We start from the raw sequence: 27,995 nt of genomic DNA, 5'->3' as shown, positions 1-27,995 counted from the left end.
CCCTCAGGTGCCTGGAATCACCTGTCCAATAGGGACAAGGCTCACTGAAAGATATATCTAGAAGTATTACTCACCAAACATGAGGCCACTCAATCTCGAGAAGTCTCCTTAGGTGGCGTACCGACTTAAGGGGCAGCCTTCCTCCCACACCTGCTGCTCCAAGGGAAAACCTAACATGGGATTTGCCCGCGGCAACTCCGTTTTTATGGACCAAGTCAGATCTGTCCTGTGGTTATTCATTCGTTGGTCTACCTCGGTCGAGACACCCCATTGGCTGGGGACCCTGCTCGTTGACAGAGGGTCCCACCCCGGCAACCCCCAGATTGCAGCGAAAACCAGGTGCCTCAGTGTCTGCTGACAATTCCGCAGCACAGCAGGGGGTAAGACCAGCAAAGGTGGCACAATACCTGGCCCATCAGGGGTTAAGGTGTAGCTTCTTCTGCCAGCTCCAGAGGCTAAACATGTAGCAGCCCTCAACACCGCAGGGTGGGGTGGGCACGACTGCTCTGCCACAGAGGGACACAGCAAAAACACCTAAGCTTCCATTCAGAGCTTCAAAGAAGAACATGCAAAACTGATTAAGGAAAGTAATTGGAATGTTATGGATGGTGCACACATAAATGGGAAGGCAGCAATAAATTTACCACTCTCAGAGTACAGCATAATTTAAATTAATTGGAAATAACCCAGTCTGCAACAGTATCTGATTTTTTAATATTTTATTTTATTTTTGGAAGATGATTAATGATTTCAGAAAAAAAAAGTTCCTTCCCCCATTATATTTTTTCACTGGTTCCTCCATTTCACTTACCCCTGCATACACGAGTTTAAATACAGAATGAATTTGGTCAGAAGTGACCTCTGGAGGTCACTTCGCTCAACCCTTGCTCGCAGGAGGGCTAATTAGATCAGGCTGAGGAGAGGTTTCTTCACTCAAGTCTTGAACGCGTCCAGAGCTAGAAATACTACAGGGGCTCTGGGCAGCCCACCCCAGCACCTGGCACCCCTAAGCCAGAGAAACACCAGCACTGCAGCAGAGCTGTGGTACCACGGCACCTGCAGCAAACCCCAGTGCCTCCCGGACACTCTCACACCTGAACGGCCACCCCACACACGTGCCTGAGGGCCCCTGACAGGCCAACACCAGCGGCCTCCTGCACAAGCCTCCACCCTGCCTCACTGCCCTGTGTGTGTGCGCCGTCACTGCCGCGACATTCACAACCAGGTGGACTTTAATGCTGTTCTACTTAAGAGTGACAGAAGTTAAACTTAGGCCTAACTCGAGTGCAGGGAAGCACTCTGGTGAAACCCCTTCAGCCTGTACTGAAACAAGTGTGCTCCCACAGCATCGAGTTTAGCCTCGACTGACAGAGACTCTCATAGATGTACTATAGCTAGAATCAGAACTACTTACTGGATCTATCAAAGGCAATTACATGCTACTCAGAAGCCTACCTGAAGCAGCACAGGCCTTCATTCCCCTGCCTAGAGACCCAGTCCCAGCAGGAAGAAAACCCTCAGATAGCCCTGGGGCATGGGACTGCATGTTTCATTAATTCTGTTCTTCCCTTTCACGCAAAAAAACCCACAGCGACTGGTGGCTACTTTCGCTCTGCAGAGACCACAGCTGAAGAGCTGTAAGGATGAGACAGCCCAACACTATCTAGACAGTGTGTAACAAATCTATTTTATAATTCAGCATGGTGTAACATTTACTGTTCAGTTGTTTCAGTCTATTAAAGGTTGGGACACTGGCTCCCCTTCATCATTTGTTGTTGCTTTATAACAGATGTACAGAAAGATGCAATTCTTAAAACAACCAGAGTGATGTCCCACAGTCATCAGTCCCTTCCCTGAGCGGACACCCTTCTGAAGAGAAAGTCCTACTAGTCACATCCTTTATGGGTTCCACGTGCTTCAGCCGTGCTGGTTTAGTGTGTTCAGCTGCCTGTAATTCTGTTGTCTGAAACAGGCATCTCTGTTACTTTTAGAAGCAAAGTAAAATCATAAACCATACAGTTCCCATTGGAAAAAAAATAATAAAGTTGGTATAGAAGCATATTGACACAGGATAAAATGCCATAAGAAAAATAAGACTTAGAAAATTTAGCTAAACCTTTAACTTCTCTCTCCGGCTGCCCCAGAAGAGAAGCTGTAACTGAGGCTCTTTTACCCTGCACCGTCACGGCACCTGTAGCTGCCCTAGCGGGTCGAGAGGAGACAGCCCCGCCCCGGGAAAGAAAGCGTGGCTAGTCACAGTCAGCGACTGCTTTCCCCTCTCCGCCTCTACTACCCCCGGCCGGCCCCAGCGGCACGCTAAAGCCGCACCTTGGAGATGCTGCTTCCCGGCCCTCGGCCACCACGGCAGCCGCCGCCACCTCCCCTCACCGCTGCCCGCCCCGCAGGCAGGGCCCAGCGGCACGGAGCCGCTGTCCCGCTCCCCAGCCGGCCTCCAGGCTTCAGAAGGGCAGGGCGGCGCTGCTGCCGGCGCCCGGCTCGGGGCACAGGGGGCACCGCACCGCACCGCACCGCACCGCAGCTCCGGGCCGGCGGCGGCGCGAGGCAACAGCCTCAGCGCTCCCCGCAGCTCCGCGCGGGGGGTTGTGGGTGATGTAGTCTCCCTCGCGAGGCCCCGCGTCTCACTTGGTCACCGACTGCGCCTCGGCCGCCGCAAGGCACTATGGGCCTTGTAGGAACAGCGCGCAAGCCAATCAGCGCCTTTGTTTCGGAAAGGCACGGCGCGTCGCCGGCGCTCTCTAGGGCACGTGTTTACTTTTTGCGATTCCATTGGCCAAGAAGAGGGCGTGACCGGCAAACCTCTACCTCCCCCGGGCCAATCGGAGCGGGCCATGTAGAGCAAGCCGTGCCCCGGGGAGCTGCGTGTGCGGCGGCCGGCGGATTGGTGCCGGCGGGGCTGTGGGCGGGGCGGAGGAGCCGGACTCGGAGCCCCTCGGCGGCGGCGGCCCCTCCGGAACCCGGCGGGATGGGGCGGCGGGCGAGTTTCGGGCTGCTGCTCTGCCTCGCCGTGCTCTGGGCCTCAGGACTGGCCACGGCCGGTTAGTACTAAGGCTCCACCTCTCCGCGACCCGCTGGGCCTGAGTTCTGCGGCGGCCTCGCCCCCCATGGCCTGCCACGGGGGCGGGGGAATGTGGTGCTCCCGCTTGGGGGTGCGGGCCCCGAGGTGTTTGTGGGGATCCTGGTGTCCGCAGCAGGTTGCGGGGACAGCAGCGGGAGAAGGGATCCCACGTCCTCGCTGGGGCTCTGGGGGGCGTGGGGCAGCTCCATCCTCACCCGGGCGCTGAGGCGGCGGAGGGGACGGAAGGGAGCTGTGCTCCTGTCAGCTGCGGGACCACGAGTAGCGGGGGTGGCTGGGCCGGGCTTGCCGAGGTGCGGCGGGTCCGTTGCTCAGCCTGTACCCGCGCTTGCCCCTCCGGGGGCAGTTCGGCAGGGCTGGTGGGGGTGAACACACTTTTCAGTCTGGTTCCTGCCTTTAAACAGCTAATTAGAAGCCTGCTTTGTAACACCTGCTCTGCTCAAAGCCGAAACGACACTTTTTTTCCTCGAACGCATTTCCTTGCTGAGGATCTGATAATGCTGATGTTAGCGTTACCAGAGCAGTTTTCTCATGCAGATATGTAGTGAGGCCTGCATTATGACACTATAATACTATTTTTTCTGCTCCTTTTGTTGTTATTCAGCTTGGGTTTTGTGTGCTTCTCAAATGTTGTCATCTACTTCCTTTCCTTGAGTTTCTACCTCCCACACCCTTTCCACCATGGGCGGAGGGGGTGAGAACCTGCAGTGCATTTATTTATATAGTGTTTCTTATGCCAGAAAACAGTCCTTTAATAGACAGTCTTACCCAGTGCTTTTAGGCTGTCAGTGATATTTCAGGAAATAAACATAATGTTTTTTTCAGAGGTAAGATTTGGGCTTCGTTTTCACATATGCAGTAGGAAGTTGAAATTTAGAGTTGTATTACTGGAGTTCAGATTAAATATCAAGCACAGTTGTATGATCTATGTAGGTAACATTATAATCCAGCAGGGTACTTCCTGAGGTGTAGAAAAGATGCATACAAGTTCTGTGAAGCCAGAGATGTACCCAGACTTTGAATGATATGTTGTCACTAATAGTGTATATCAAGAAAAAAGCTAAGGTGAGATGAGACTCTTCAAGTCAGATGAATCATCTGTTGTGTATGTGGAAATTAAGTGACGATACTAGGGTCTGTTCAAGTATGCATCTATGGCTGTGCATGGCTTGCATGCAACTCTTCTGTCTTCACTGATTTTCCACTCTCACAATGTTATGTTTGTGAATATGAAGTTTTGATAGCTTAATTCAGCCTTCAGAAATGTATGTTTAGAGTCAATTGAACTAATACAATCAGTAGGCCCAAGAAAGCATGTGGAACAGTACATGTAGGATTAAGAGCTGTTGTCAAACTGTGGCTACTGTGGGGTAAAAATGTTCATTCAAATCCAGAATTAATTAGGAGATGTTTGGAGTCCACCTTTTGGCAGCAGATTATAACAGGTATGCTTTTCTTGCTCCCATTTTTGGTCAAGAATCATTCTGAAAGAAAATAAGTCACCATCACTTCATTGGTGTTTTGATTTCCTACACTTTGTCACACAGTCTAGAGACTGCTGAATGCTTCCTTGAATACTATTTTGTTCCTAATGTCTGGTCTGGAAACAATCGGCTGAAATATGAGTACATTGAAGGGAGGAGAGGGATGATTGAAAATGGTTCAAGCATTGAATTTCATTACTTCAGAAGGTGTTTCTAATGATGATTTTTTTTTTTTTTTTCAGTAGTGAGTCATTTAACTATAGCCTTAAGCCCTAACTCTAGTCATAAACTTAAAATTGTTTAAATCAATTTATTGAAGACATGGGGTGAATGCAAGTAAAGACAGGCCTAAGGAAACAGGCAATATTTTTTTTAACTTTTGAAGTTATAATATTAATAGACATGATGAGGAGATTGAACATTGGAGGCTTGGGAAAGCAAGCTAAGGAGTCCATGGGGAACTGGCAAAAGCAGCTAAAAACATGATGTGCGGTCTGAAGTGATCTTCTGTTTATCACAGCAGCAATGGCCTTCTGCTTCTTCTGTTGATTCTTCTTCAAAAATGTAGAAAAAAAATCTTCTCTTATTCTGATTGGTAATATTAGTTGATTCTTGGGGTTTCTTTTCCCTTGTTCACAGACTAGAAGGTAGAAATTCCGCCTGAAGAGAGGAAGCAATTCTTCCTCTGACTATCCTGCATCTTCCATGGCTAACTTCAGTGATAGGGAGTTTTCATACTGTCTTAATAACTGGTAGGACAAATGAGCACAAGCATATGCTCATAGGAAACTTCTGTACCCATTATCTCAAAAGACAGAGCAGAGCTCAGTGGTTTTTCCGGACCCTTCTGATTTTGGTTACCTAACTGAAAACATTCCCTAAACTTGTAGCCTAAAAGGGAATCTTAATTCTTACAGAGAAAGTTTTGTAAATAGTTAGCGAGGAAACTGGGAAAAAGTTTTGTATTCAGGGTGGGGGTAGACATGTATCTTAATCTTGTAGTTGCACTAAAAGGAATACTCTGCACAGATTGTGGCTGTGAACAATTTTATTGCTGCCAAGGATACTTTGAAACTAGGCTTGCTGAATAGATGCCACTTACGGATTTTGCTTAACTCACTACATGTTTTAGAGGTTTATGTAACACAAATAACAGTTAAGCTATGAAATCTATTTCTCTGCTGAATTCAACTGTTGAAAAATTGATAAGCAGCAATCAAAGGTAATTTTTTCTTAAGATTTCTTTTTTTCTTGCAAGAATAGGATAAACAGGGTTTGTATTCTATTTCAGAGTCTTAACTAGTCACTTGCATGAAAAGAACATTGAAAGAAATAACTGAATACCATAGAAAATCTGTGATAGATGCCCTAAAATAGTTGTGGCCAAATCTCAAGTATGCATCTTCAATATTTAACTTAATATGTTAGTACAGTAGTACATACATGTATTTTTAAATGTACATCATAAAGTATGCACAAAACCAGAAATTAAAAAAAGAATGAGATAAAGGTAAATTAAACACTATATTAAGAAAAGTTTTATTAACAGTACAAAAAGTATTTTCTTCCTGCACCACTAGTGGGTTGCCTATTGCAGGTCCTGGGGTGTACACACCCCACTTTGGAGATCACTGCTCTGCAGCATGCATAATCTTAGTAGTTGCTTTGTTGTGATAGTGTTGAAGCTTGAAGAGCTTGGTGAAAACTGGGAGGAAACTGCCTACAATGATCCATTAGGGCATTCATCAGAGCTCTGGGAGATTGCCAACTGCTTGTACTTACTGAATTTTTGGCTGTTTCCCGAAGGTGAGGGGACCATTCTACAGTTGAAAGTTACAGTATTTCTTGTCTGGTAGTAGCAGTCCTTTAGCTTTATAAGCTGTCAGTTGATTTGTTCTTATAGTATGGCAAAACTCTGGAACTGTTTGGCTTCCTCAAGCTAATGACATTCTTCTTGCTGAATCACATGGCATAGCTCTTCTTATTCCTGCCTCTCTCTCTGTAGTGCTCTCTTGAAAACAGTAATTCTCACAGCATGGTAGGATCTTTATCCAGCGTATGGTAGGACCTTTTTTGCTCTCATAGGTTGCCAGAGTACTTTTGCTATATTTAAGTAGACTAATTGTACACTGGTCTTTCTAATTGAGGAAAAATGAATAAATTTTAAAGGTGATTTCAATTATATGAAGTGGTGGATGGTTGTAACAAGTGTTCAGCTGTCCTAGCTGGGCGTGAGAGCACCCAGCAGTGTCTACAGCTCCACACTGTTTGTGACCAAAGCATTCTCTACAGTGTTGTCAGCTGCATGTTTCAGCCGCAGTTATTTTTGCCCACTTTTTCCTTTCACTGTATCATTGAATCCCCCTAACTTGTTTAGCAAAGGGTAGGATTAATTTCCAGTTGTTCTTTTCAGAAGGATTTCATAGAATTAGGCAGTCTTGGTAACAGACTCAAAATTAAAAAAAAACCCAAACCAAAACAAACAAAAACAAGGTCATTTTTAAAAATTGAACTATGGGAAAACAAACTCAACTAGCAGCTTTAATCTCTGAAACAGGTGCACAAACATAAAATCTGTGACTTTGTTCAGTAGTTGAGCCTTGACTAATAGGCAGTTCTTAGGTCAAACTGTGACCTTCCGTAGAGCTTTTGTTAACACTTTCAGAATAGTTTTCTTAACTCTTTCTTAGAAGTAGACACACTTCTATGAGTAATGGGTGCATATTAGTCAGCAGATCTGTGGAATAACAAGGCTGTAAGTGATCCCTCCTCTAGTCACATTATCAGTCATCACTGCAGCCTCATCGGCCTAACTTAAAGAAAGTCTCAAGCTAAGAATATTCAAACTAATACTTTGTTGTTGCTGTAGTGCTGTTTTGGAACCACTGTTTTGAAAACAATTATTCAAGTACAACTTCTTAATAACAGCTGGTTTCTTCAGAGCGAATTGAAATGATGCAATAAAAATGAAAGAGGCTTATTCACTTTCAGGGAACAAGAGCGAACATTTAATGAGCTCTGTCTTACATTGCTGAGATGGTTCTTGCCTTTCAATTTAGCAAACCTTTTCCTTGGCATATGAAGTTACAATAAAATTGTTTTTTTATATATGTGCATAGATATTATACCGTACTTCTATTTGACCTTGTCTGGTCTTTTGTTTTAACAGTTAGTAAAGCCTTTACTAAAAAGTTAGAATGGTCTACTGCTGTCAGATGTGTAAGCTGATTTTGAGCACACAAAACCAAACACCTTAGCTGGTATAGCTGTTAAAAATAACATGATGTTTGTTACTGCAGTAATAGGTACTGTGCGTGTGTGTGTGTGTGTGCGTATATATATATAAATATATGTAGACATACACACACACAGCTTTGTATAGATTAATAGCAGCATAAAAGCTGCTGGGTAGGTTAACTGTCTTAGTTTTCCCCCACTCCAGAAGCATGTGTGAAATCTCTTGACAGGCTCTGGAGTTTGAAGTTTTAGGAGTGGCATTTGGTTCTAGATCAAAATAATTTAAGATGGTAGAATGTAATATATGGGAAACCTGCTAACTTCAAATTTGCCTCATCATTTCAAAATAGAAAGGACCAACACATAATCTTAAATGGAGACATACTTTTACTGTATTTAAAAAACAACTGTTGTATGGTGATCTGAAGTGCTGCAGTTCAGTGGTAGACTTACCGCAGTCACCCTTATGAGATTGCTCAAGCTGATAAGCAGTGTGATCACTGCCAAAAATGCAGCTGGCTTTATTTTTTCTTGCCTCTTTTGGTGTTTTTTCCAAATTGGCAGTTGTTCTGCTGTCTTTGTTGCTACTTTAAGGGTCGGTTTCATCTGGAGTGCTCTTTGCTGTCTCCACTAGTTTTTCTGAAGATCTCTACACACTTTCAGTTTTGGATCTGTAGGATGCAGCTGCTTACCCACACCTACTGTTATACAATCTTTTTTTCATCCTGTGTCTGCTTGCAGTCAGACTTTTTGAGCTCTACATCCTCTTCAGTATGCTCAACATACTATTATCTATTTGTCACAGTTTCACTGTCAAACTTCTTGTCAACTTAGTTTTGCAGCTTCACTTTTAAGTCTTAGCATTTTTGCTTTATTTTTATTATGGTGTTACAGCTTAAAGTTGGTCCTCATCTTTTTATTCATTTGTTCTAATCAAAGGTTATACTTCATATAACAATGTGGAAATTGCTTTCTGGAATCTAGCTTCTAAGATTAGCCCTTTCATTGCAAATACCCAGAGTTGTTCAGTTACAGTAATAATACTCGTAAAAAAATGAACTGGTAAAGTGTCATGTTTGTAGTTTGTCACTTCAGAGGTTATTTATCTCTAATAAGACACTTTACTTTCTTGAGGATGAAAAGTATGCAAGTTACGTTTGCTGCCAAATGCTTACAAAAAGGCAGCAGAATTCTATAAGCTTCTGGAGTGTTTTGTTGTCTTTCAGTATTTATGCAGTTAGTCTTTATAGCTAACCATAACATACTACATGGTGCATCTCGCATATAGATCACTAACTTCTATCAGTTTAGGTACCTTTTCTAGTTGTAGTGCAAGTCTCCAGCCTGTTAACAGGGCATTCTACATCCTAGAGTCTTAAAAGGGGAGGATTTCTAAATGTAGTAGGAGTTAGTAGCAGCTTTGCTTAGTCATCTGTTTATCTTTAGCACTTTTAATTTCTCTCTAAGTGAGTTGTGTACCAGAGAGAGGGGGGTCTGTAGCATCTTCTTCCAAATGTGGGAGATTTTTGTTTACCTAAATGAGGTGCTGTCAGATACTGGTGACTGGGAACAGTCACATTTTGGCTGTGATAATTTTAGAGGCTTTCAGCTGAGATAATAGTACAAACCAAGTTGTTTGCAGCAGAGTGAATAGCCCATTTCAGTTACAGGAACAAAGCAAGTAAGAGACACAATTCTGCAAAACAATGGTAAAACTGTCCAAAGTAAACTTTTCTGTTCGTGTTCTCCCCTCTTTTTTCTCTGTTCTTTTAGATCTCCGACTAATAGCCTTTCTTCTTTACCATTTTTTCTTTTTCCAGTCTTTCTAATCAAGTGTCATAGCACAGTCCATTAAGATAAGAAAGACAAGTTAAACAAGGCTTGCAACTCTTAAACCTGGTCTGAAGGACAAACTGATTTCTCACAGTTCTGAAGAGTGACCTCTATGTAAAGGTTTGAGTATGCTGGTCAGGTAAAATTAATTGGCATTCTGCAAAGAAAAGTGTTTAATTAAAAGCAGAGTGGTATTTATTTGTATTAATGTAACTTTCTGGTCACTACTGAAGCTGTTTATACTAAAGCTGATTTGGTGACTAAAAACCTTAGGTTCCGTAGGCCCTTTTCACCTAATGAGTAACTTTTGAAGTAGTTGGACCAGAACAGTTCAGACTGTGTAGTAATCTAGGGGACTGATTATGATTTTTTTTAATCTTAAAAAAAAGTTCCACACTTTTTTCCAGTATTAGAAACACAGTTGTGTTGGCATAATTTAAGGAAGAGGAGGATCATCCGTGAAACACTTGATTCTTCATGATAACAGTAACAATGTCTTTCTGAACTGCATTAGTCAACTTAGTACAGTAAAATATTTCAGAATCATGGTACAATATTATAGCTAAACTTATTTTTGAGAAAATTACTTGTGGAAAAGTTTTTTACCGACTTATCTCTTCTAGATGAAGAGGGAAATCAAGATGAATCACTGGAGTCAAAGGTGAGGAAATAAGTTGATAGTTATTCAATTTTTCTGCTGGAGTAAGGGCAAAGGTCTGAAATTTAGAACTATGATTCCTGTTATAAATTGTTTTGTAGCTCTTGTTTCATTAATTTCTTCTGTCCAGCAGAAGAATTAATGTGTTATGCCTTTGAAAAAAAAAAAAAAAACAAAAAACTGGAAGGGATAGAGTAAACAAGAGCTGATAGAGGTAACTCAACTGCTGAAACTTAGTATGTTAATTAATTGTGTCTTAAAAAGTAGTAGGTTTTTTGCTAGCTGCTGCCATTCTGTTTCTAATCTTCTAAATTATGGGATGCTTTCCTTCAGACTTCATCTGCAGAGGACCAGGCAAAGGACCATTCCGCAGCAACTCGAGTGGTAGCAGGTCAGATCTTCCTTGAATCAGGAAAATCTGACTCTCAATCAGAGGATGAAGATGACTCTCGAAGTCAACAGGAGGAAAAAGAGAATTTGCTGGAAGAGTTGAACTCTCTAGAGATGTCAAATCTATTAAATAAGGATTTGGAAGAAGCAGAATTGCAGAGTCCAGGTAACTGCTCATAGTCTTTTGATCAAGTGGCAATAAATATGCATCTGAGTGACATGCGTACGAACACAAATATTAATTTTGAACTTCTGAACTTATGAAATAACTAGTGTCTTAATTTTTCTCAAATTGAATGGTAGTTGCTGGCTTTTCCATTAGAAAGTAACGTAAAAAGTTTTCAAATATATTGTGGTTGAATCTGGGGGGTTATTTTTAGATGAATTTGAAGGGATTTTCAATAATTCTTGTTGTTTCCATCTTTGAAAGCTTTAACTATCAAGTGGCAAAAGCCCAGACTTCTTTAAATAGGACTAAAGTATACATACTATGCTGTGTGCATGTATGCCAACCTGAGAAGGAGCGATTGCATTAGTGTTTCAGCCTGCTAGCTGTTTGCCTGAAGAGGCAGTTGACAGTGAAGGAAGACATTTTTATGCAAATTAAAACTCTTTAGGGTGGCATTCGGAGCCTTAGGGCAACATCTAAATCGCATGTAAACTTCAGTAAGTTTTTTAATATAAGTAAAACCTTATGTTCTTGTGCCTAAATTCCCAGGAAATTCTAGTATTTCTTTTTTTACTACTGATAAAAATAGAAATGTAATATGATTTTTGACTTGCCGTTACTAGTGGATGATATCTAGATGGAACAGTTGAGTACCCTAGCGAAGACTTTTCTTTTTTGCTTGTCCATAAAAAGGAAATCTTCAACTTTACTGCAAACAAAACATAGTTACATGGTAACAGTAGTATTTGTCTATCTTCTCACCTCAGATTTGAATGTCAAAAGAAAGCAGGAGTTATGAAATGAGCTCTTAGAATATAAATACTAACAGTTTTCTAATAAGCCTTCCTTATTAATGCAGAACTAGTATACAATTGGTAAAAACTCAGTAACAGGATCAAGTATTGCTGTCGATAGGTGTGGTGTTGTACAGGAAAAAGGTATCTTGCATCAGAAAGGGATAACCAGATGGCTTGCTCCTTGGCAATTGCAGTCTTTTAACTACACCTGTGAAAGTACTGCAAGTGACTTTCAAAAACCAGAAATGTAAGTCTTGCACAGTTTTTTGAACCTCTAATGAGATAAATAGTTATGTGGATGAAAGGATTACTGGTTTTATCTAAAAAGCAATTCTGAATGAAAAGCACTTGTACGCTGGAAGGAAAAAAAAGCTGCTAAAGGAAAGCTTTACTGGCAAAGTTTTTAACTGAGCAGGAAAGGAATCTACCTCAGGTACAGATATTACATCTCTTGAATGAACTACTGGTGACAGAACTGCATTAAGGGAGATTAAAGCTTTTCTAAATACAGTTTGGGTCCTATGTATCGTCACGAGATTGCATGGAAAAAAATAATTCAAGTTTCCACATTTTTTTGCAGGATATTGAGCAGAAAAACATTTCATCTTGAGTAATTTATAATTAGCACTATGAAGGCTTTTAACCTTCTAAGAAAGTTGTCCTGCTCTCTTCTAATTAGTGAGGAGGTCTTGCGCAAAAGAAAATTGTATATTTTTAAGATATTCCTCTTTTGTGTTGTATTTTTTTGTAATAGTCAAGTTCCATATTAACGATTTTTGCTGAAAACTGTCCATGAATTTATACATAGAGCTGGGAATTCCTGCAATGTTTTTCCTCTTTGGAGGAATCTTACCAATGTAACAAAAACTTGTAAGTAATCTATATTTGGGTTTCCTGCAGCATAAAGTATGAAATATAAGTAAATAAGGACAAAATACACTTATCAAATACCATATACTTCATTCAGACATGGTAAAACAGGTAAACTGCTACTTGCACACTCAGTTGGTCAAGAAATTATTTATCCTCTGCGTAAATTACTTACTTCATATTTATCACTCTTTATGTACACGATAAAATAACTGTGCTGAGCATTTTATCCTGTGATTGCATTGTTTGTTGCTTTAGGGGTTAGTAGTTGCTACTATCTGGGGGGAAAAACATAATTGTGGCTTAATTTAGAATTAAAAAGGGGCAAGGGGGGGACTGGGACAGAGTAATTTAATAACTGTATTGTACAGCTGACTTCTTGCAGAGCACTGTGTAAACAGTTTGTGTCCAATTGATTTCAATACAGGAGAGAAGATACTAAACTATACAAGTAAAACTTGTATTAAAGTTCTCAAGAAGTGTTAATGTCCCGGACCTAGAGTTTGTTCAGATGACAGTCATAAAGAGTTCTCATCAGTCATAGTTATGTGTATCCTTAGCATGAATTTGCACGTTACTCTGTTTCTAACAGATGTCGAAAATTATTCCAGGCTAATCAGACCTCAACACATTATGTTTGAATGCAGTTGCTGAAAATATCTGTTTTCTTTGTGTGTTATGGATAATTAACTTGGAGTGGTGTGGTGGAACATCTGCCAAGGAATCAAATTATGAAGAGCAATTTCAACAGGTTAACCAGTCCTGGAGGTTTCTTATGCTTCAAAAAATCAACATGACATTTTTAAATTAGTATCATCTTTAGGTCTTAACAGTTATAGATTCTAGAAGAAAGAACTAGCTTTCTCTACAACCAGAAGAATTACAAACTTAACTTCAAAAATCACCTTATATTTTACATTCTCAATTGCATGACTTTGTAAATGTCTTTAAATGTAGCTGAACCCAACTGTTAGATTTATCTTAGTGAAAGGGAAAAACCTTTATAAAAGACTAATTAAAAAACTTTACTTTCAAAAAAAATAGTTAATTCTTAGTCTTCACAGAAGATTGATTTTATTTAAAAATATTGCAGTGTTAAAATCAGTCATCTTTGATGTTCTAGTGCATGAGAATGAATAAATCATGCTGTTCAAAGTAATTTTGAATGCAACTTAAGTATATTGGCCAAATGAAATGAAGTTTTCAGTACAAGTACGTGCAACAGTAGAAAATTACTGGACTTGTAGTGTTTTCATTTAAGTCTTTACTTACAGTTCTAATTGTACTCCCTGCTGGTACTCAAGTACTTTCAGCATCACATTTGACAACGTGAGTGGTTCTGTTGTGATTGCATCTAACCCTGGGGCTAAAATGAATATATGCACTGGAATGCATTTTCAGGGTAGTGCAGAGAAGAGAAAATGAAAGGAAGGCCTGGTTTTTTGGTAGGCGGTAAAAATGTAACTCAGATTTGCCTCTCTAGTCTAAACAAAAATACTGTCTTTGCTTAGAACTAAGGAGTACATAGGAAACCACATACCTTTGTTTAATTTCCCAGTTAAAAATAAGAATAATATGTTTTCAAAGAAAACAAATAGATTTCAGGCTTTTATAATTTGAAATTTTACTCTCAACTTGATTAAATGCAATTCATGGTCATTAAAACCAACATAAGAGTGCTTTCCTATATATAGCAGATTAATTTGTGGAATAAAGGAAAACTGTCTAATTCTTGAGTACATATTTTCAGTTTTGACAGCTATTGGAGGCACTGCAGATGGTGAACCTTGCCACTTCCCCTTTTTGTTTATGGAGAAGGAGTATGCAGAGTGCACTGCAGACGGGAGGGAAGATGGCAGGCTTTGGTGTGCGACAACCTATGATTACAAGAAAGATCAAAAGTGGGGCTTCTGTGAAAGTAAGTAATCTAATGTCTTGTTCTTGTCCAAGGAATGCTTTTTTAAGCTAGTGTTTTCAGTCTTCTTAATGCCTTTTATTTCAGGGTCTAGAAGTCCCTGTCATATCAGTGACCACTGTCTACTGTCATATACAAGTAATTATAAAGGCAAGGTTATTGTAATGGAAAATATAATGCAAATGCCTCTTCCCAAAGCTTTTTGGGAAATCTTGAAGTGGAAGCATCTGTAAAACTCCTGTTTCCTGAGGCTGCATATAGGAGTACAGGGGTTTAACAGTGTTTCCCCTTATACTTGCTGATTTATTGTACAAAGGCAAGCATTCTGTAGGAAACATCCTCCTGAAGGAGGAATCTTTCTTCTTTGCACAGATTGCTTGGAGTAATGAAAAGAGTATTTTAACTCATACATGGGTGACAACACATGAGAAGAAACTGTCTACCAAAATATACCCCCTTAGACAGCTTTTTGTAATCACTTATGTTGTTTATTGGTCTTGAGAAATGTATTTCTTGCTGTATTTTCCCTTTAGAACAAATAGGATTTTTGAGAGAATAGTCTTGAGCTGAATAATTTGAGCTCTTAATATACTATTTTTTTTTCTTAGCTGAAGAGCAGTCTAATAAGAGAAGGCAGATGCAAGAAGCTGAGGATGTTTATCAGACTGGAATGAAAATCCTTAATGAAAGCAGTAAAAAGGCCCAAAAGAAAGAGTAAGTTTACCTCCTTCATCCCTACAAGAGAAGGATGACTTGGCTTGTCACTCCAGGTTAACTGAAAAATAACTTGAATGAGTTGCCCTGGGACTTTGCACTGTAGTGGACTTAGCATCAAACTATGTGGTGACAGTACTGAAAATAAATAGTAATTTCATAGTATTTAGAAAAACAAATTTATGCCTGCTTTCCTCTGAAGCCACTAAAATTGTGTAAGATTAATTTCTCAAGAGTGGATGTCATCAAAACATTGATTTAGTGCAAGATGGTGCTGCAGTACCACTGTACTTAAAAAGACCTATGTTAATTTAAAACTTGGTTCTCATTTTGACACCTTCATCAATAAGTAGTGACATGAGGCTGCTGATCATTATGCGAGTACTATGAACATGTTCAGCTTGTTTATGGAGATGAGGGAGCATACTTCTACTTTATGTATCAGGGAAACTGAAGCACAGCTAAAGGTTGTCTGTCACACCTTGGCAAAGAAAAAGGAAGACTGACTAGTACTCTTTTGGATAAAATAGTGTAGGAATTGTAAACAGTATTAGATCTTAGTTCTCTTGAATACTTTACACTTTCTTAAAAGGTGAAATTACGTGAGGAATTGCTGTGCCTCAACATGTTCTAAAGAAAGAAAACAAGTCTGAGAATTGAAAGGAGGAGAGGTAAAGAAAAATCTTGGAATGCTATTGAAGGTCCATGATAAACATGAAGCATACTTGGCAGTGCTGTGTTATGATGTGTAAGGTTACAGTTTTTTTAAATTGGGAAACCAGCTGGTGTGAAATCACTTTGGAGAGCTACTGTTAGTTCTGAGGCTGAAATAGGAAGGGGAGTTTCCAGAGAACTTTCTCATTGTTAGTATGACTGTTTTATCACAAAATTGATCATGTATGCATTTGCCTTGGACCCAAAACCTAGTGTTTTCATTGGAATTATTTTGTACTAAACAAATCAAGGAGACTCCATGGTCTTTTTCAGGCTTCTTTTTTTTGTCATGTCCAAGTAGCGGTCTTACTAGGTGCCTAGTACAGCACTTAGAATTGTTGCTACAAAAACGTGATCATTTGACCTTAAACTTTTTGTATATCTTACAAGGGAGGCAATGCATACTGCTTTGCATATGGATTAGAGTGAATATTAAAATCTGACTTGTCTAATGTTGTTGCATAGATTGACAGTTCAGTGCTGGAACAAATTATTGTAGGTAGATGCGTTTGTAGAAAATAGAGTCTAAAACAAACAGAACGCCTTCCCAGAACTTGAGGTTTGTGAAAGGAATCTGCTTCTTTGTCTCAAGGTGACAAAGAATTTGTTTTCTTTTAAGAGCATATCAGTATCTTCTGAAAGCAGCTGACATGAATCATACCAAAGCAATGGAGAAAGTGTCTTATGCTTTGTTGTTTGGGGATTACCTGAAGCAGAACATCCAGTCATCAAAAGAACTATTTGAAAAGCTAACAGAAGAAGGTTCTCCTAAAGGACAAATGGTATGTATGTCCTTAGATTCTAAAGACTTTTGTAGGTTTATGAGTTGTTTTATAGATTGTACTTGTTCTAAGATGGGTTTTACGGATTGTTCTTGCTTCCAGAATAGAATGAGAACAGTAGGTGGTATCTGTTGCCTGGTTAAAAAAGACAACAGAGTGCTGATTTTTTTTAATTGTTTGAAGACTTGTAAAAAGCTTTGTCCAGGCTCTGATTCAGTAGATGTATTTTATTAATGCTTGTCTAAGCATTTCCTAATCCTGACTATTCGTTGTCTTTACCTTTTTAAATTTCACCAGTGTCTTCCTTTAGTTCAGAGAGTGCCCCCCAAATGCTTTTGCTTTACCTGGCTTCTGCATGCTGCTAGCATTACTGAGGGTGCAGTAAGAAATGACACCTGCACCCTCAAGGTAAACACATGGCAACAGGTCTTCTCTTTGAGTTTAAAAAAAACAGCATTAAACTACCAGTAATTTAGTATGGTGGTGGTCATTTAATTTAATTTAATTTTTTATCTGTTACATGACTGACCTGATTGGATGTATGCATCCAAAAATTGGGTAGATACAGGTGACTCCAGCCAACAAAGCTTCTCTGAAACTATGTTACTTTTTACTTGTGGTTTGTGTGGGATGTTGTGGCTTTTCATCTGCAGTTTTACCTTTGAGGTAGGGAGGTAGAAAGACACACACCAAAGTTTAGAATGTAGGAAGTTATGAACAGCTAGGAATCTTGGAAGCTGTTTAGAGAACGGGACTCACTTTGTCCATGTGTCTTTGAACATTACAGAATCCATACATAATTGTTCACTTGTTATGACATAAAATATTAATATTACCAATTTCAATATCTCAATATCTGCATATACTTTCTATTTAGTTCCTTCTTTTTGAAAGTGTAAGCTTCTTTGAGAACTACCCAGATTTGTTTAGATCTTTGGTTACCGAGTGCTGGTTTAATGTTGGAGTGCTGATTAACCATAGAAAGCAGGAACTTATTTTCTGTAGAGACTTTATATCTCAATGAAGACCTTGACTTTTATTGCTCTATAATTCAATACTGCCAGCATGGGGTAATCGGTTTTTTGGTGTGTTTTCAGAATAGCCGAGAATAGTATCCGACACTGTGAAATATAGGCATCTTTTTATATATATTGTTAACTTCTGTGCTCCTAGTTTCTTCTCTGAGCCACACAGCTGTAACAGGTGTTAGAAAGAGCAGTAATTATGTAAATTTTCAAAATAAAAATAACTGTTGAGAAAAAAACATCATCCTAACAGCTCTGTTCATTCTAACTGCTTATATTGATAGTAATAAATGCAGCTAACCCATGGCAGAACAGATGCAAAATAGTAAATTCATAGGATCTGCTAGACGGTAAATGAAACGGTAAGACTTTTCTAGAGAAGGTCAGGGTTCATGTATGTTTACACTGGTGTAAGCGGCAAATGGGACACATGAATAACCTGGCCAGTATTGCTGATCTTCTCTTGAGTGTCTTGAAGCTGGGATACTTCTACTGTTCATGACCTTTGTATCTACATTTGGCATTCAGGAAGCTATTTCTTCCTTGCGTTCAATCCACTAGACTGAATTCTGGTGCAATATATTTATGTTAGTGTCCTAGGCAACTGAGTGATTTAGAAACATCATACTCTAAAAGGGGCAGGGTAAAGCCTAGGTATTGGAGGTACCAAAGTGAAAGTCAAGCTTGGCATATTCTTTGCAGCTTTGTGTTGTTGTTTCACTTCTTTATACTTGCATATTTGAGGAAAACTGATCCTGGATTTTTCAAGGGATGTCCTAACAAACTTTGTTTTCTTTCTAGGCTCTTGGATTTCTATATGCATCCGGTCTAGGAGTCAATTCTAGTCAAGCTAAGGTAACTTAGAAATATTCAGTGTGTACTCCTGGTTTTATCTTGGAGGCAGATGTTAAATAACAAATTATTTTGTTTTAAGGCCCTGGTGTATTACACTTTCGGAGCTTTAGGAGGAAATCTAATTGCTCATATGATCTTGGTAAGTAAGATAGTTAATAACTCATGTAAGAACTTTTTTGTACTCTTAAAATTTTAATGTAAGATTGGCATTTATGTAAATACACTGTGCAAATATCAGATCATCAGGCATGCATTGGGTAGGCAGTGGTATCTTTCCTGGTACTCCTTGTTAACTTGAAGAAATGTCTGCTCATTTTTAAGTTGTACACCACTATGCATTTAGATCAACCATGTTTACATCTCCTGACTCAAAGCAGAAGTGTCAGACTTTTAATTTTTATGGGCTAATGAGAACTGTGAAATCTTTACAGAAGATGCCAGTTCAATCCGTATAGTGAGTTTTAAGACAAAGTGCAACATAGGTAAGTAAAAGGCTTTAGATTTTTGCCCGTAAGTGTCATTTGGGTTATTTGCTTTTTTCTGAGTAATATCTGAAGAATATTCACTATGCATAACTTTTCATGTTATCAGTCAGTTTCTTTTCATGCAGACACAATGGACTTATGGCCTTTGTTTTGCCTCGTCTCATCAAGTCTTGCTCAAGTAATGTGAAAAAAGATTGGAACCTGGCAAGCAATATGTTTTCAAATAACATTTTTTTATGTTTTCCATTCTAGGGTTACCGGTACTGGGCTGGGATAGGAGTCCTTCAGAGTTGTGAATCTGCTCTCACTCACTACCGACTTGTAGCTAATCACGGTAAAAACTTTTTACTAGACCGAAGTTCTTGACTTTTTATGTATTTCTGTGTCACTCACCTAGATTATACTAGAAGTACTGGTATCAATACTAATAGTATCAAAATAGAAATTTCCTGCTATTAAATAAGCTATCTGTTTGACTCTGAATAGCCATATGGTATTTTTATCTCCTGTTTACTAAAATGCTTTTAATTCTAAGAGTGTCAAAGTAATTAATTCTCTCTGAGAAATAATTTGAGGCTTTGTAGAGATCTGTTCTTCTAACAGGCAGTATAATATTGGTATTGAAGAAAACCATCTGAAAATTTATCTTACCCATTTTGCAGTTGCTAGTGACATTTCTTTGACTGGTGGCACAGTGGTTCAGCGAATTCGCTTAGCAGATGAAGTGGAAAATCCAGGAATGGCAAGTGGGATGCTAGAGGAAGACTTGATTCAGTATTATCAGTTTTTAGCAGAGAAAGGAGATGTGCAAGCACAGGTAAGATTAAGTTCACCTGATGGTACACACAGGTTTTCAAGAATTACAGGTAATAAAAAGATGGAAAGATGTTGGAGCTTTAGTTTTCTCTTTCTCCCAAATCAGGCTGATTACTATTTCCTGACTAGTTTTTATGAGAAGAGGCTTCAGTTTTAGTGTGTTTGAGGTAGAACTTGGACAGAAAATTCAAATTTTAATGGAAAATAAGTCCGAAACATTACAACTTTAGTATCTTAGGAAAGACGATCTTGGCTTTCACTAGAAACCAGGTAGACTAGTTTAATGATAGCTTTAGATGTGTGGAGGAAGCATTGATCAAAAGAACTGGCCCTGACAGGGGACCTCAGTTTCTTGTTGCTTCTGCTCTTCCATGACTTGTGCATGGTGCAGGCTAGACCTCTTCTACACACAGTGCAGGAGGTGAAGATACTAATATAGGCAGGTTGTCACAATTCAACTTGATCATATATGACTTAAGAATTAGCTAGGCAGAATTTAAATGAAAAAGTACTATTTTGTATCTGGGACAGTCAAGTCACTTATCTAGGATAAATTTGTGCTTAGGATAATGTGAAAAAATAGGACTGTACTGCAGGTATTGAAGCAAATCTGTAATCTTCAGACTTTGTGGCATCTTTAGCTTTGATACGGTCTGTCTTTCTGCATTTCTGCACTGGTGTCTGTATTATTAGAAAAAGAAAGTCCCTAGGAGAAAAGTGACTTATTTGCAATGTAAAATTTATTTTTAGGTTGGCCTTGGGCAGTTGCACTTACATGGAGGAAGAGGAGTAGAGCAAAATCATCAGGTATCCTTTCTGTCTATCTCTGATGCCTATTAAACTTGGTGGAGAAAGTATAGCTCTGAGGCCACAGTGAAGCCAGAGTGCATAAGTACCACCGTAAGGTATTTAATGGCTTCAGTAGTCTTGTTCAATAAAACCTAAGTCATTCAATAAAACTTAATCTTTCTGTGACTAGGACATGGAGCTGATTTTCTTACACAGTTAATTTAAGAATAATCATCTTGGAAATGAGGAAGTCAAAGACAAAAAACAGGTTTTTATGAAAGTAGTACTTGAAACTGGTTGAGCTTTTGTTCGTGTAGTGGAATCTTCATGATGCACTGTACACACAGTGCAATATTCAATACTAAGTATATTAAGCATAGAAAATACAACTTCTGCTGATGTAAGCCAACCTAGCTATTGGTTGTAGAAGTTAAAATTGCTAACCTTTTCTTAGCATATGTATTGAAAGTATGAAGAGCTGAGGATGTGTAATACTGAGGATTATTTTAGACTCAGCTACCAACCAGAAATTATTTAACAGTCATCACATTTATAATACCTTAGAGTGACTCCCTGGAAGGGTCCAGAGATGACATCAAGTGGTCATAATGAGTATAAACAAGTTCTCTGTAAAACTGGAATGGGAACTGGCAGATCTCTCCTCTTCTAAACAGGGTTTGGAGGTACACTAAGGAAGTAAGATTTACCTGTGTAGTTTGTGCATAGTAGCAGTTGTAGTTGTGGGTTTTTTTCCTTCTGCCTTTTGGAATACACTGTTGAGAGGGATTGCTGCTCAATACTCAGATTATAAATGGAGAACCCTGCTACATATATTAAATTAGGTGTGATTGATAATTCTTATCCCCAGAAGAACCTGGTAACTTGGCAAACCTGTTTTCTTCCCTACAGCGAGCATTTGAGTACTTCAGTCAAGCAGCTAATGCTGGCAACTCACATGCCATGGCCTTTCTAGGAAAGGTAAGTAAGATATGAACACACTCTCAAAAGTAAGCAAGTTGACTGCCTTTCAATGAAAAATAACAATTATTTCCTAGTTTCTGATACCAGGCAGTCTAAAACTTGAATCCTGGCGTCCAGGTATTGCTGTTTTGCTACTGTTTTGAATGGTCCTGCAAGATTTGAGTGCTGTAGTTTATTATGTCTAATCTGAATTTGCTACTTGTTCGTTCACTTTAGGAACTTCTGTTTTTTCTAAATAGTGCTTGAACTAGACTTTTTTAAAAATTAAATAGTTGAATACCTAAATGTCCTTTTTCTGTGGCGGAGTTCAAAACTCCAAGCAGGCCACTATGCTTTTCCATACAGTGTGTGGGAGTAACAGCCAGGCTTCTCAAAATTTTGCCTAATGGGTAATACTAAGTTCAGAAAGGAAGAGGAAAGGTATCTGTATTCTTATTCTGTGTAGAGAACTGAGGCGTCTGGGTCAGAACAGCCAATAGGTCCGCATCTACTCTGCACCAAACCCGGAGTCTATGTGCAAGGTGGCCTATTGTATCAGTTTTAGATTGATTTTTTTAAATCTAAAACATGACTGACAAGCTGCTGTTGGTGATGTTAATGAGTTCCTGCTTAGGAAGGTATTTGGGTCACTTGCCAGCGATCTGGGTTGCAGGGCTACCTTCACACTGTGAGGAGCGAAATCCTTATTACTCCATTTGAATACCCTCTAAGGTTAGGCTGCAATAAGCAGCAGCTGTAGCTCATCCTTTTCAGGCTGTCACTGTAGTAGAGGATGCAAAATTAATGTCCTTAGAGAATAAAAAAAAAAACAAACATAAAGTGCTGGTCTGGGCACCTGACAGGAAAAATTGCAGGCTTCTGCTTTCTCTATTGCTTGGGTGTTTTGTGTCTAGAAAATACTGAAATGAACATATGATTCTATGACCAGGATTTATTAACCAATTTTTGCCATGTTTTCAATAAGTATTTTAACAGCCATTATAGTTTGACTTCCACTGGTCTCACAAGATTTTTGCCTGATTACGTGTTTTTCACTGCACACAGGTAGAACTCAAACATTAAGGGTATTTTCATGAAAGCTTTTTATTTTATGGGCTGTTCATTCTCAATTAGAAAGTTAAACCCTTTTGACAGCATAGAGATGTATTTTCTGCTTCTGGGAAAGTTTTTTAATGATTACTCAGTAAATAGTCAGAATAGTCTGACAGTACGATAGACTCCCTCTCATATCCAAAGTGAAGATGCCTCGTGATCTCAATGTTAAACTGACTTCTTCATCTCTTCTTCAATAATACCTTTCTTCTTCAGATGTACTCAGAAGGAAGTGATGTTGTACCTCAGAGCAATGAAACAGCTCTTCAGTATTTCAAGAAAGCTGCTGATATGGTATGATTATCTGTAAGCTTGAAAGAAATTAGATGCACTAAAAAATGTATTAGCTTGCAAATGCTGCTTTTTGTGCACTTCCATGTGTGTACACCTAGTCTCCCAGCTTTTGTCTCAGATTAGCTCTTAATTAAACCCTGCATGTCTAAGATGCCAGAAACTGCTTCCAGTTCTGGTCATGGTGCTTCATGAAGCTGTACTCAGCGTAAGGAGTGCAATTCTCATGAATGCTGGCATCAATACGAAATACCGTCCACCTAAATAGTGTGCAATTCTGTTCATTGTTATTTTTCATTAATCCAACGTTTTCTTGTCACAGAAATTTACAGTGCACTGATGATATGTTATTTTAGTTCTGTTTTCTGGTCAGTGACTAGATAATGGTCTTGGTTTTATACTGCTCATCTCATTTGAGTGCTTGTTTTTAGGTCTTACTCCCTCGTGCCTTTATGTGACCTGTCCCTTATGGTAGCCTTTGTACAGTTAACGCATGTGTAGCTTTCCAGGAAAGGTGTTTAGCATGTGAAACACAGTAGTTGAAGTTCTGAAGGGACTGTTGAAATATAACTGTCTTCATGGTTCTTGCATTTCACAATTAGATTGCACCTCAGTCCTAGAGTAAGGATCTCTCAGTTTGCTAATTTCCTACATTCACTTGAAGTTTTATGATGTGCTTCATTGCCTGTCCTGGCGTTGAGGAATACCACGGTTCATGCTTTTCCGGGGGCAGTGGTCAGTAATGCAGCCCACGGGACAGCCACCAATCTGTCCTTAAATTAAGGCAGGTTCTCAGAGTTCCTGTAGTTGTTTTGGAAGCTTCTGTAGCATCCAGAACATCTCAGACTTGGAAAAACTAAAGTGAGTAAGCTATTCTTTTGACTATTTGAGTGAATAATCTATTCTTTTCTAATGACTCACCTTTCTGTAGGTGTGGGTTCTACATCTTGTACCTACAACACTTTGAAAGTGCACTAACTATTGTTGAAAGCTTTTCTTTTTGCTGTTAATCACCAGTGCAGTTACTGAATAAAAGTTACTGAAGGTGGTATTTTCTTCCTAAATAACTATTGCTTACTAGGACCAAAGTTACAAAGCAAATCTATCTTAAACACTGTTTGTTTTAGTGATGTTAAAGACACAGCAAATTTGAAATACATGGTTGTAGGTTTTGCCTTCCTTTGCAGAAGTGTTCTCCTGTGTTTTCAGGGTAATCCTGTTGGACAGAGTGGATTAGGAATGGCTTACCTCTACGGAAGAGGTGTTCCAGTGGTAAGCTTTTGACAGTCATCTTTCCAATCATAGATGATTGTGTAACTTCTTGTTGTCAAGAAACTTATTCTCTGGAGAGAAGTACTGTAGAAGACTTATTGTGAAGATTTCTGTTACACTGAAAACTCCATGAGGAGATCTGTAATATATTAAAAAAGAATGCAGTTAGCAGTATGAAACATACTGAGTCCCTCTAATAAGCTTGAAAATGTTGCTAAAGCTATTATAACTTCATAGCAATGTGACTTTTGAGTGGGAATTTTGAACTTAGCTCTAATTTTCTTGTGAAATACAACAAATCCTGACTGTCCTCAATTTCTATATCTTTTGAGAGTGGAAGAATATTCTGAAACTTCTAATTAGTTAATTTGACTTGTTGCTTTTCCCACAAGGTTTCATGTCAAATATTTTATATTTAGCTATGCCAACAGATATTTAAAAGTTGAACTAGTCTAGAGTTGAGGAAATAAATAAAATAATGGTTCTAGAAACTGAAAAGGACATCCATTCTAATTTTAAGCGTAACTATTCGTAACAATGCTATATGTAGATGCCAGCTTTGAGATAGCTGCAGACTTAAGACACACTAATATCATAGTAGGCTATTTCATTTTTTGTTTCCAAATTTTGACCAGGTGAATATTTTCTCACTAGAACATCCCAGTGTAATTATTCTGTATTACAGATCTGTCCATGCACTTACATACACACACACACATTTTCTTTCTTTACTTAAAATTGTGGTGTATTGCAAGGCACTAATGACTGGACCAAATTTTCCTGCAGAACTATGAATTAGCACTGAAGTATTTCCAGAAGGCTGCAGAACAGGGATGGGTCGATGGACAGCTTCAACTAGGTTCCATGTATTACAGTAAGTGGCATCAAAATGATGATTTGCCTGGTCTAATCAGTAACTGTTCACTAGGTGGCATTAGAAGTGTAGATATACTGTCTGTAGAGTAGTCTTACTGCATTGAACTTAGACTTCATTCTGGTTTTTCCTAACACATTCAGAGCATTTTTCTTTAATAATTTTAAAGAGGAAGTACATACTTTATTTCATATAGCTCTGCTTTTCAAGGGGAATGAATACTAATGACTTAATCTTTTTTTATAGATGGCATTGGAGTCAAGAGAGACTATAAGCAAGCTTTGAAGTATTTTAACTTGGCCTCCCAAGGTGGCCACATTCTGGCTTTTTATAATCTGGCTCAAATGCATGCTACTGGCACCGGAGTGATGCGATCCTGTCACACTGCTGTTGAGGTAAGGTCACCCATTTATAAAGGTCAAGTAATACTGTCTTGCAAAGGGTTAGCTATAACCACATCAGTTTATATAGGAAGTTTGCTTTAGGTAAAATCCACTGGCGACTGCAGAGCCAAGGCTATCAAAATGAAAAGCATTACCAAACTCCTTTGTATCTCATGGAGAAAAATCTTTATTTCTATGTTGATAGGGCAAGTTTTGTATTTGCTCTAATAACTTCGAAGAAAATCAAGAGAATGTAAAGCAAAGCAAACACTGGTATTTTCTGTGTACTGAATTCTTCATTTAGGCACAGGTTGAATGTAACGAAATAGCTGATAATAAGAATAGTTCTGAGTAAGCATCTGCATCTTGGCATATATTTGCTTAATAACTGTATCTTAAAATAAGCCTATCTTAAGCAGTGAGTTCATCTATCAAGTTTGTCCTGTGAAATGTAAATATTTTGAACAAGCATTTGAATGTTAAAGGTTTACATCTTGCAAAACTGAAATTTCTGAACAACCTACGTTTCCTGACAACTAATCCTCTGCTCTATTCTTTCCTCTGCAGTTGTTTAAGAACGTATGTGAACGGGGCCGTTGGTCTGAAAGACTGATGACTGCCTACAACAGCTATAAAGATGGTGATTCAAATTCTGCTGTGGTTCAGTATCTTCTTCTGGCAGAACAAGGCTACGAAGTTGCACAAAGCAATGCTGCTTTCATACTTGATCAGAGTAAGGACCTGAAAGGTTTCTTTGGAATTTGCCTGCAGAAACCTATTTAGTAGAGTGCTAAAGTGCTTGAAGATATAATTACATAGCTCTTTTTCAGTTAGAACTACAATAAGACTCTTGTTCTCTTTCCTGCTGTTCAAACTGGAAAGCAGTTTGTTTTAATTTTCAGCTCCGTGGATGGCTTTCTGGCCTAAAAGTTAGAATACACTTAAATTAGAAGTTAGAATACACCTAGGGGATTTAAAAAATGGGATAGGGAGAGAATGCTTTACAAACTTGAACCATGCTGAAAATTTTCTTCCCTGGACTTCTAAACACAGCCTTAACATTTTATTTTTAAATCTATTAAGTTACAATACTTCCCAGCTGCAGCTTCCTTTGTTCTTTATCTTGTAATGTCTTAGTGCTTTTCTTTTCCTCCAGATTTAGTGTAACTTTACCCATACTGCTCATGAAGCAGGGAAGAAGAGCTGGACAGTTGGTTCTGGACAATTTAAAAAAAACTTGTCTCAAGTCTCTTATTGCAACTACATGACTGGAACCTGGGTTTCTCAGAGTCTGAGGTCATAGGGATACAATGGAAATGGCAAATCTTTCCAGAAACCAGAAAACGCAGGATTTTAACCTTTCTGGATCTCAAATCGAGGTGTCTCATTAGCAACTTCAGGGCTTTGTGTCATAATATAAAAATCAGATATTCATAGAACCATAGAATGGTTTGGATCGGAAGGGACCTTAAAGTCTTGCTCCAACCCTCCTATGTGGGCAGGGACACCTCCCACCCGCTCACTAGACCAGGTTGCTCAAAGCTCCATCCAACCTGCCCTTGAACACTTCCAGGGACCTCCACAGCTTCCCTGGGCAACCTGTTCCAGTATCTCACAAGCCTCATAGTGAAGAATTTCCTCCTAATATCTAACTGAAATCTCCTCTCTTCCAGTTTAAAGCCATTGACCCTCATACTTTCACTACAAGCCCTTGTAAAAAGTCCCTCCCCAGCTTTCTTGTAGGCCCCCTTCAGATACTGGAAGGCTACTATAAGGTCTCAGAGCCTTCTCTTCTCCAGTCTGAACAACCCCAGCTCTCTCAGCCTGTCTTCATGGGAGAGGTCCTCCAGCCCTCTGTTCATCTTCATGGCCCTCCTCTGGACTTTTTCCAAGAGCTCCATGTCCTTCCTGGCTTGGGGGCTTCAGAACTGGACGCAGTTCTCCAGGTGGGGTCTCACAAGAGCCAAGTAGAGGAGGAGAATCGCCTCCCTTCACCTGCTGGCCATGCTTATTTGATGCAGCACCGGACATGTGCTGGCTGCACATTTCTGGGCTGCAAACACCCCTTTCCAGCTCATGTTAAACTTTTAATCAACCTTGAAGTCTTTCTCCTCAGAGCTGTTTTCTATCCAGTCTCCACCCAACCTGTATTTGTGTTTGAGATTGCTCCAACCCAGGTGCAGAACCTTGCATCTGGGCTTGTGGTGGTTGATGGCCTAATTTAACATCTTAATTTCTAGTTCATGTTTTCAAAAATGCCTGAGCAACTCATCTTTAGATAAGATACAGCAATTAGACTTGGCTGGGTGTGCATTCTTGCAAAGAAGTACCATCTTTCCCTGGCTTAAAATTGTGATTGATGTTAGTCAGATATTACTGCATCTTGAATGGAGATAAATTTAAAATTATTTTATACACTTTTTACAGAAAATTTGTATGTCAATTGTAAGATAGTATAGCTGAAACCATACTTAG

At 39.2% G+C, this 27,995-nt stretch overlaps 1 protein-coding gene across 2 annotated transcripts in view; it reads left to right on the top strand.

Annotated features, from left to right (window-relative positions):
* The first annotated feature begins 2,908 nt into the window (after positions 1-2,908).
* SEL1L (SEL1L adaptor subunit of ERAD E3 ubiquitin ligase) overlaps positions 2,909-27,995 on the top strand; it is a 34,887-nt gene continuing 9,800 nt past the window's right edge. Inside the window, exons 1-17 of one of the 2 annotated variants that reach the window (XM_051621426.1) lie at positions 2,909-3,056; positions 10,272-10,309; positions 10,640-10,862; positions 14,283-14,450; positions 15,056-15,161; positions 16,495-16,657; positions 18,484-18,537; positions 18,617-18,676; positions 19,275-19,356; positions 19,685-19,839; positions 20,589-20,645; positions 21,537-21,605; positions 22,917-22,994; positions 24,201-24,263; positions 25,050-25,137; positions 25,384-25,532; positions 26,088-26,253. In XM_051621426.1, the coding sequence (XP_051477386.1) occupies positions 2,984-3,056; positions 10,272-10,309; positions 10,640-10,862; positions 14,283-14,450; positions 15,056-15,161; positions 16,495-16,657; positions 18,484-18,537; positions 18,617-18,676; positions 19,275-19,356; positions 19,685-19,839; positions 20,589-20,645; positions 21,537-21,605; positions 22,917-22,994; positions 24,201-24,263; positions 25,050-25,137; positions 25,384-25,532; positions 26,088-26,253 (1,792 nt within the window). In that variant the 5' untranslated portion in view covers positions 2,909-2,983. The remainder of the gene's footprint in view (positions 3,057-10,271; positions 10,310-10,639; positions 10,863-14,282; positions 14,451-15,055; positions 15,162-16,494; positions 16,658-18,483; positions 18,538-18,616; positions 18,677-19,274; positions 19,357-19,684; positions 19,840-20,588; positions 20,646-21,536; positions 21,606-22,916; positions 22,995-24,200; positions 24,264-25,049; positions 25,138-25,383; positions 25,533-26,087; positions 26,254-27,995) is intronic. The other variant, XM_051621425.1, reaches the window with a different exon arrangement.

This window comes from Apus apus, chromosome 5 (genome assembly GCF_020740795.1).
Source record: "Apus apus isolate bApuApu2 chromosome 5, bApuApu2.pri.cur, whole genome shotgun sequence".
NCBI classification, from domain to species: Eukaryota; Metazoa; Chordata; class Aves; order Apodiformes; family Apodidae; genus Apus; species Apus apus.
Note: the sequence above shows the minus strand (reverse complement) of the source record. Positions and strands in the feature narration are given on the sequence as shown.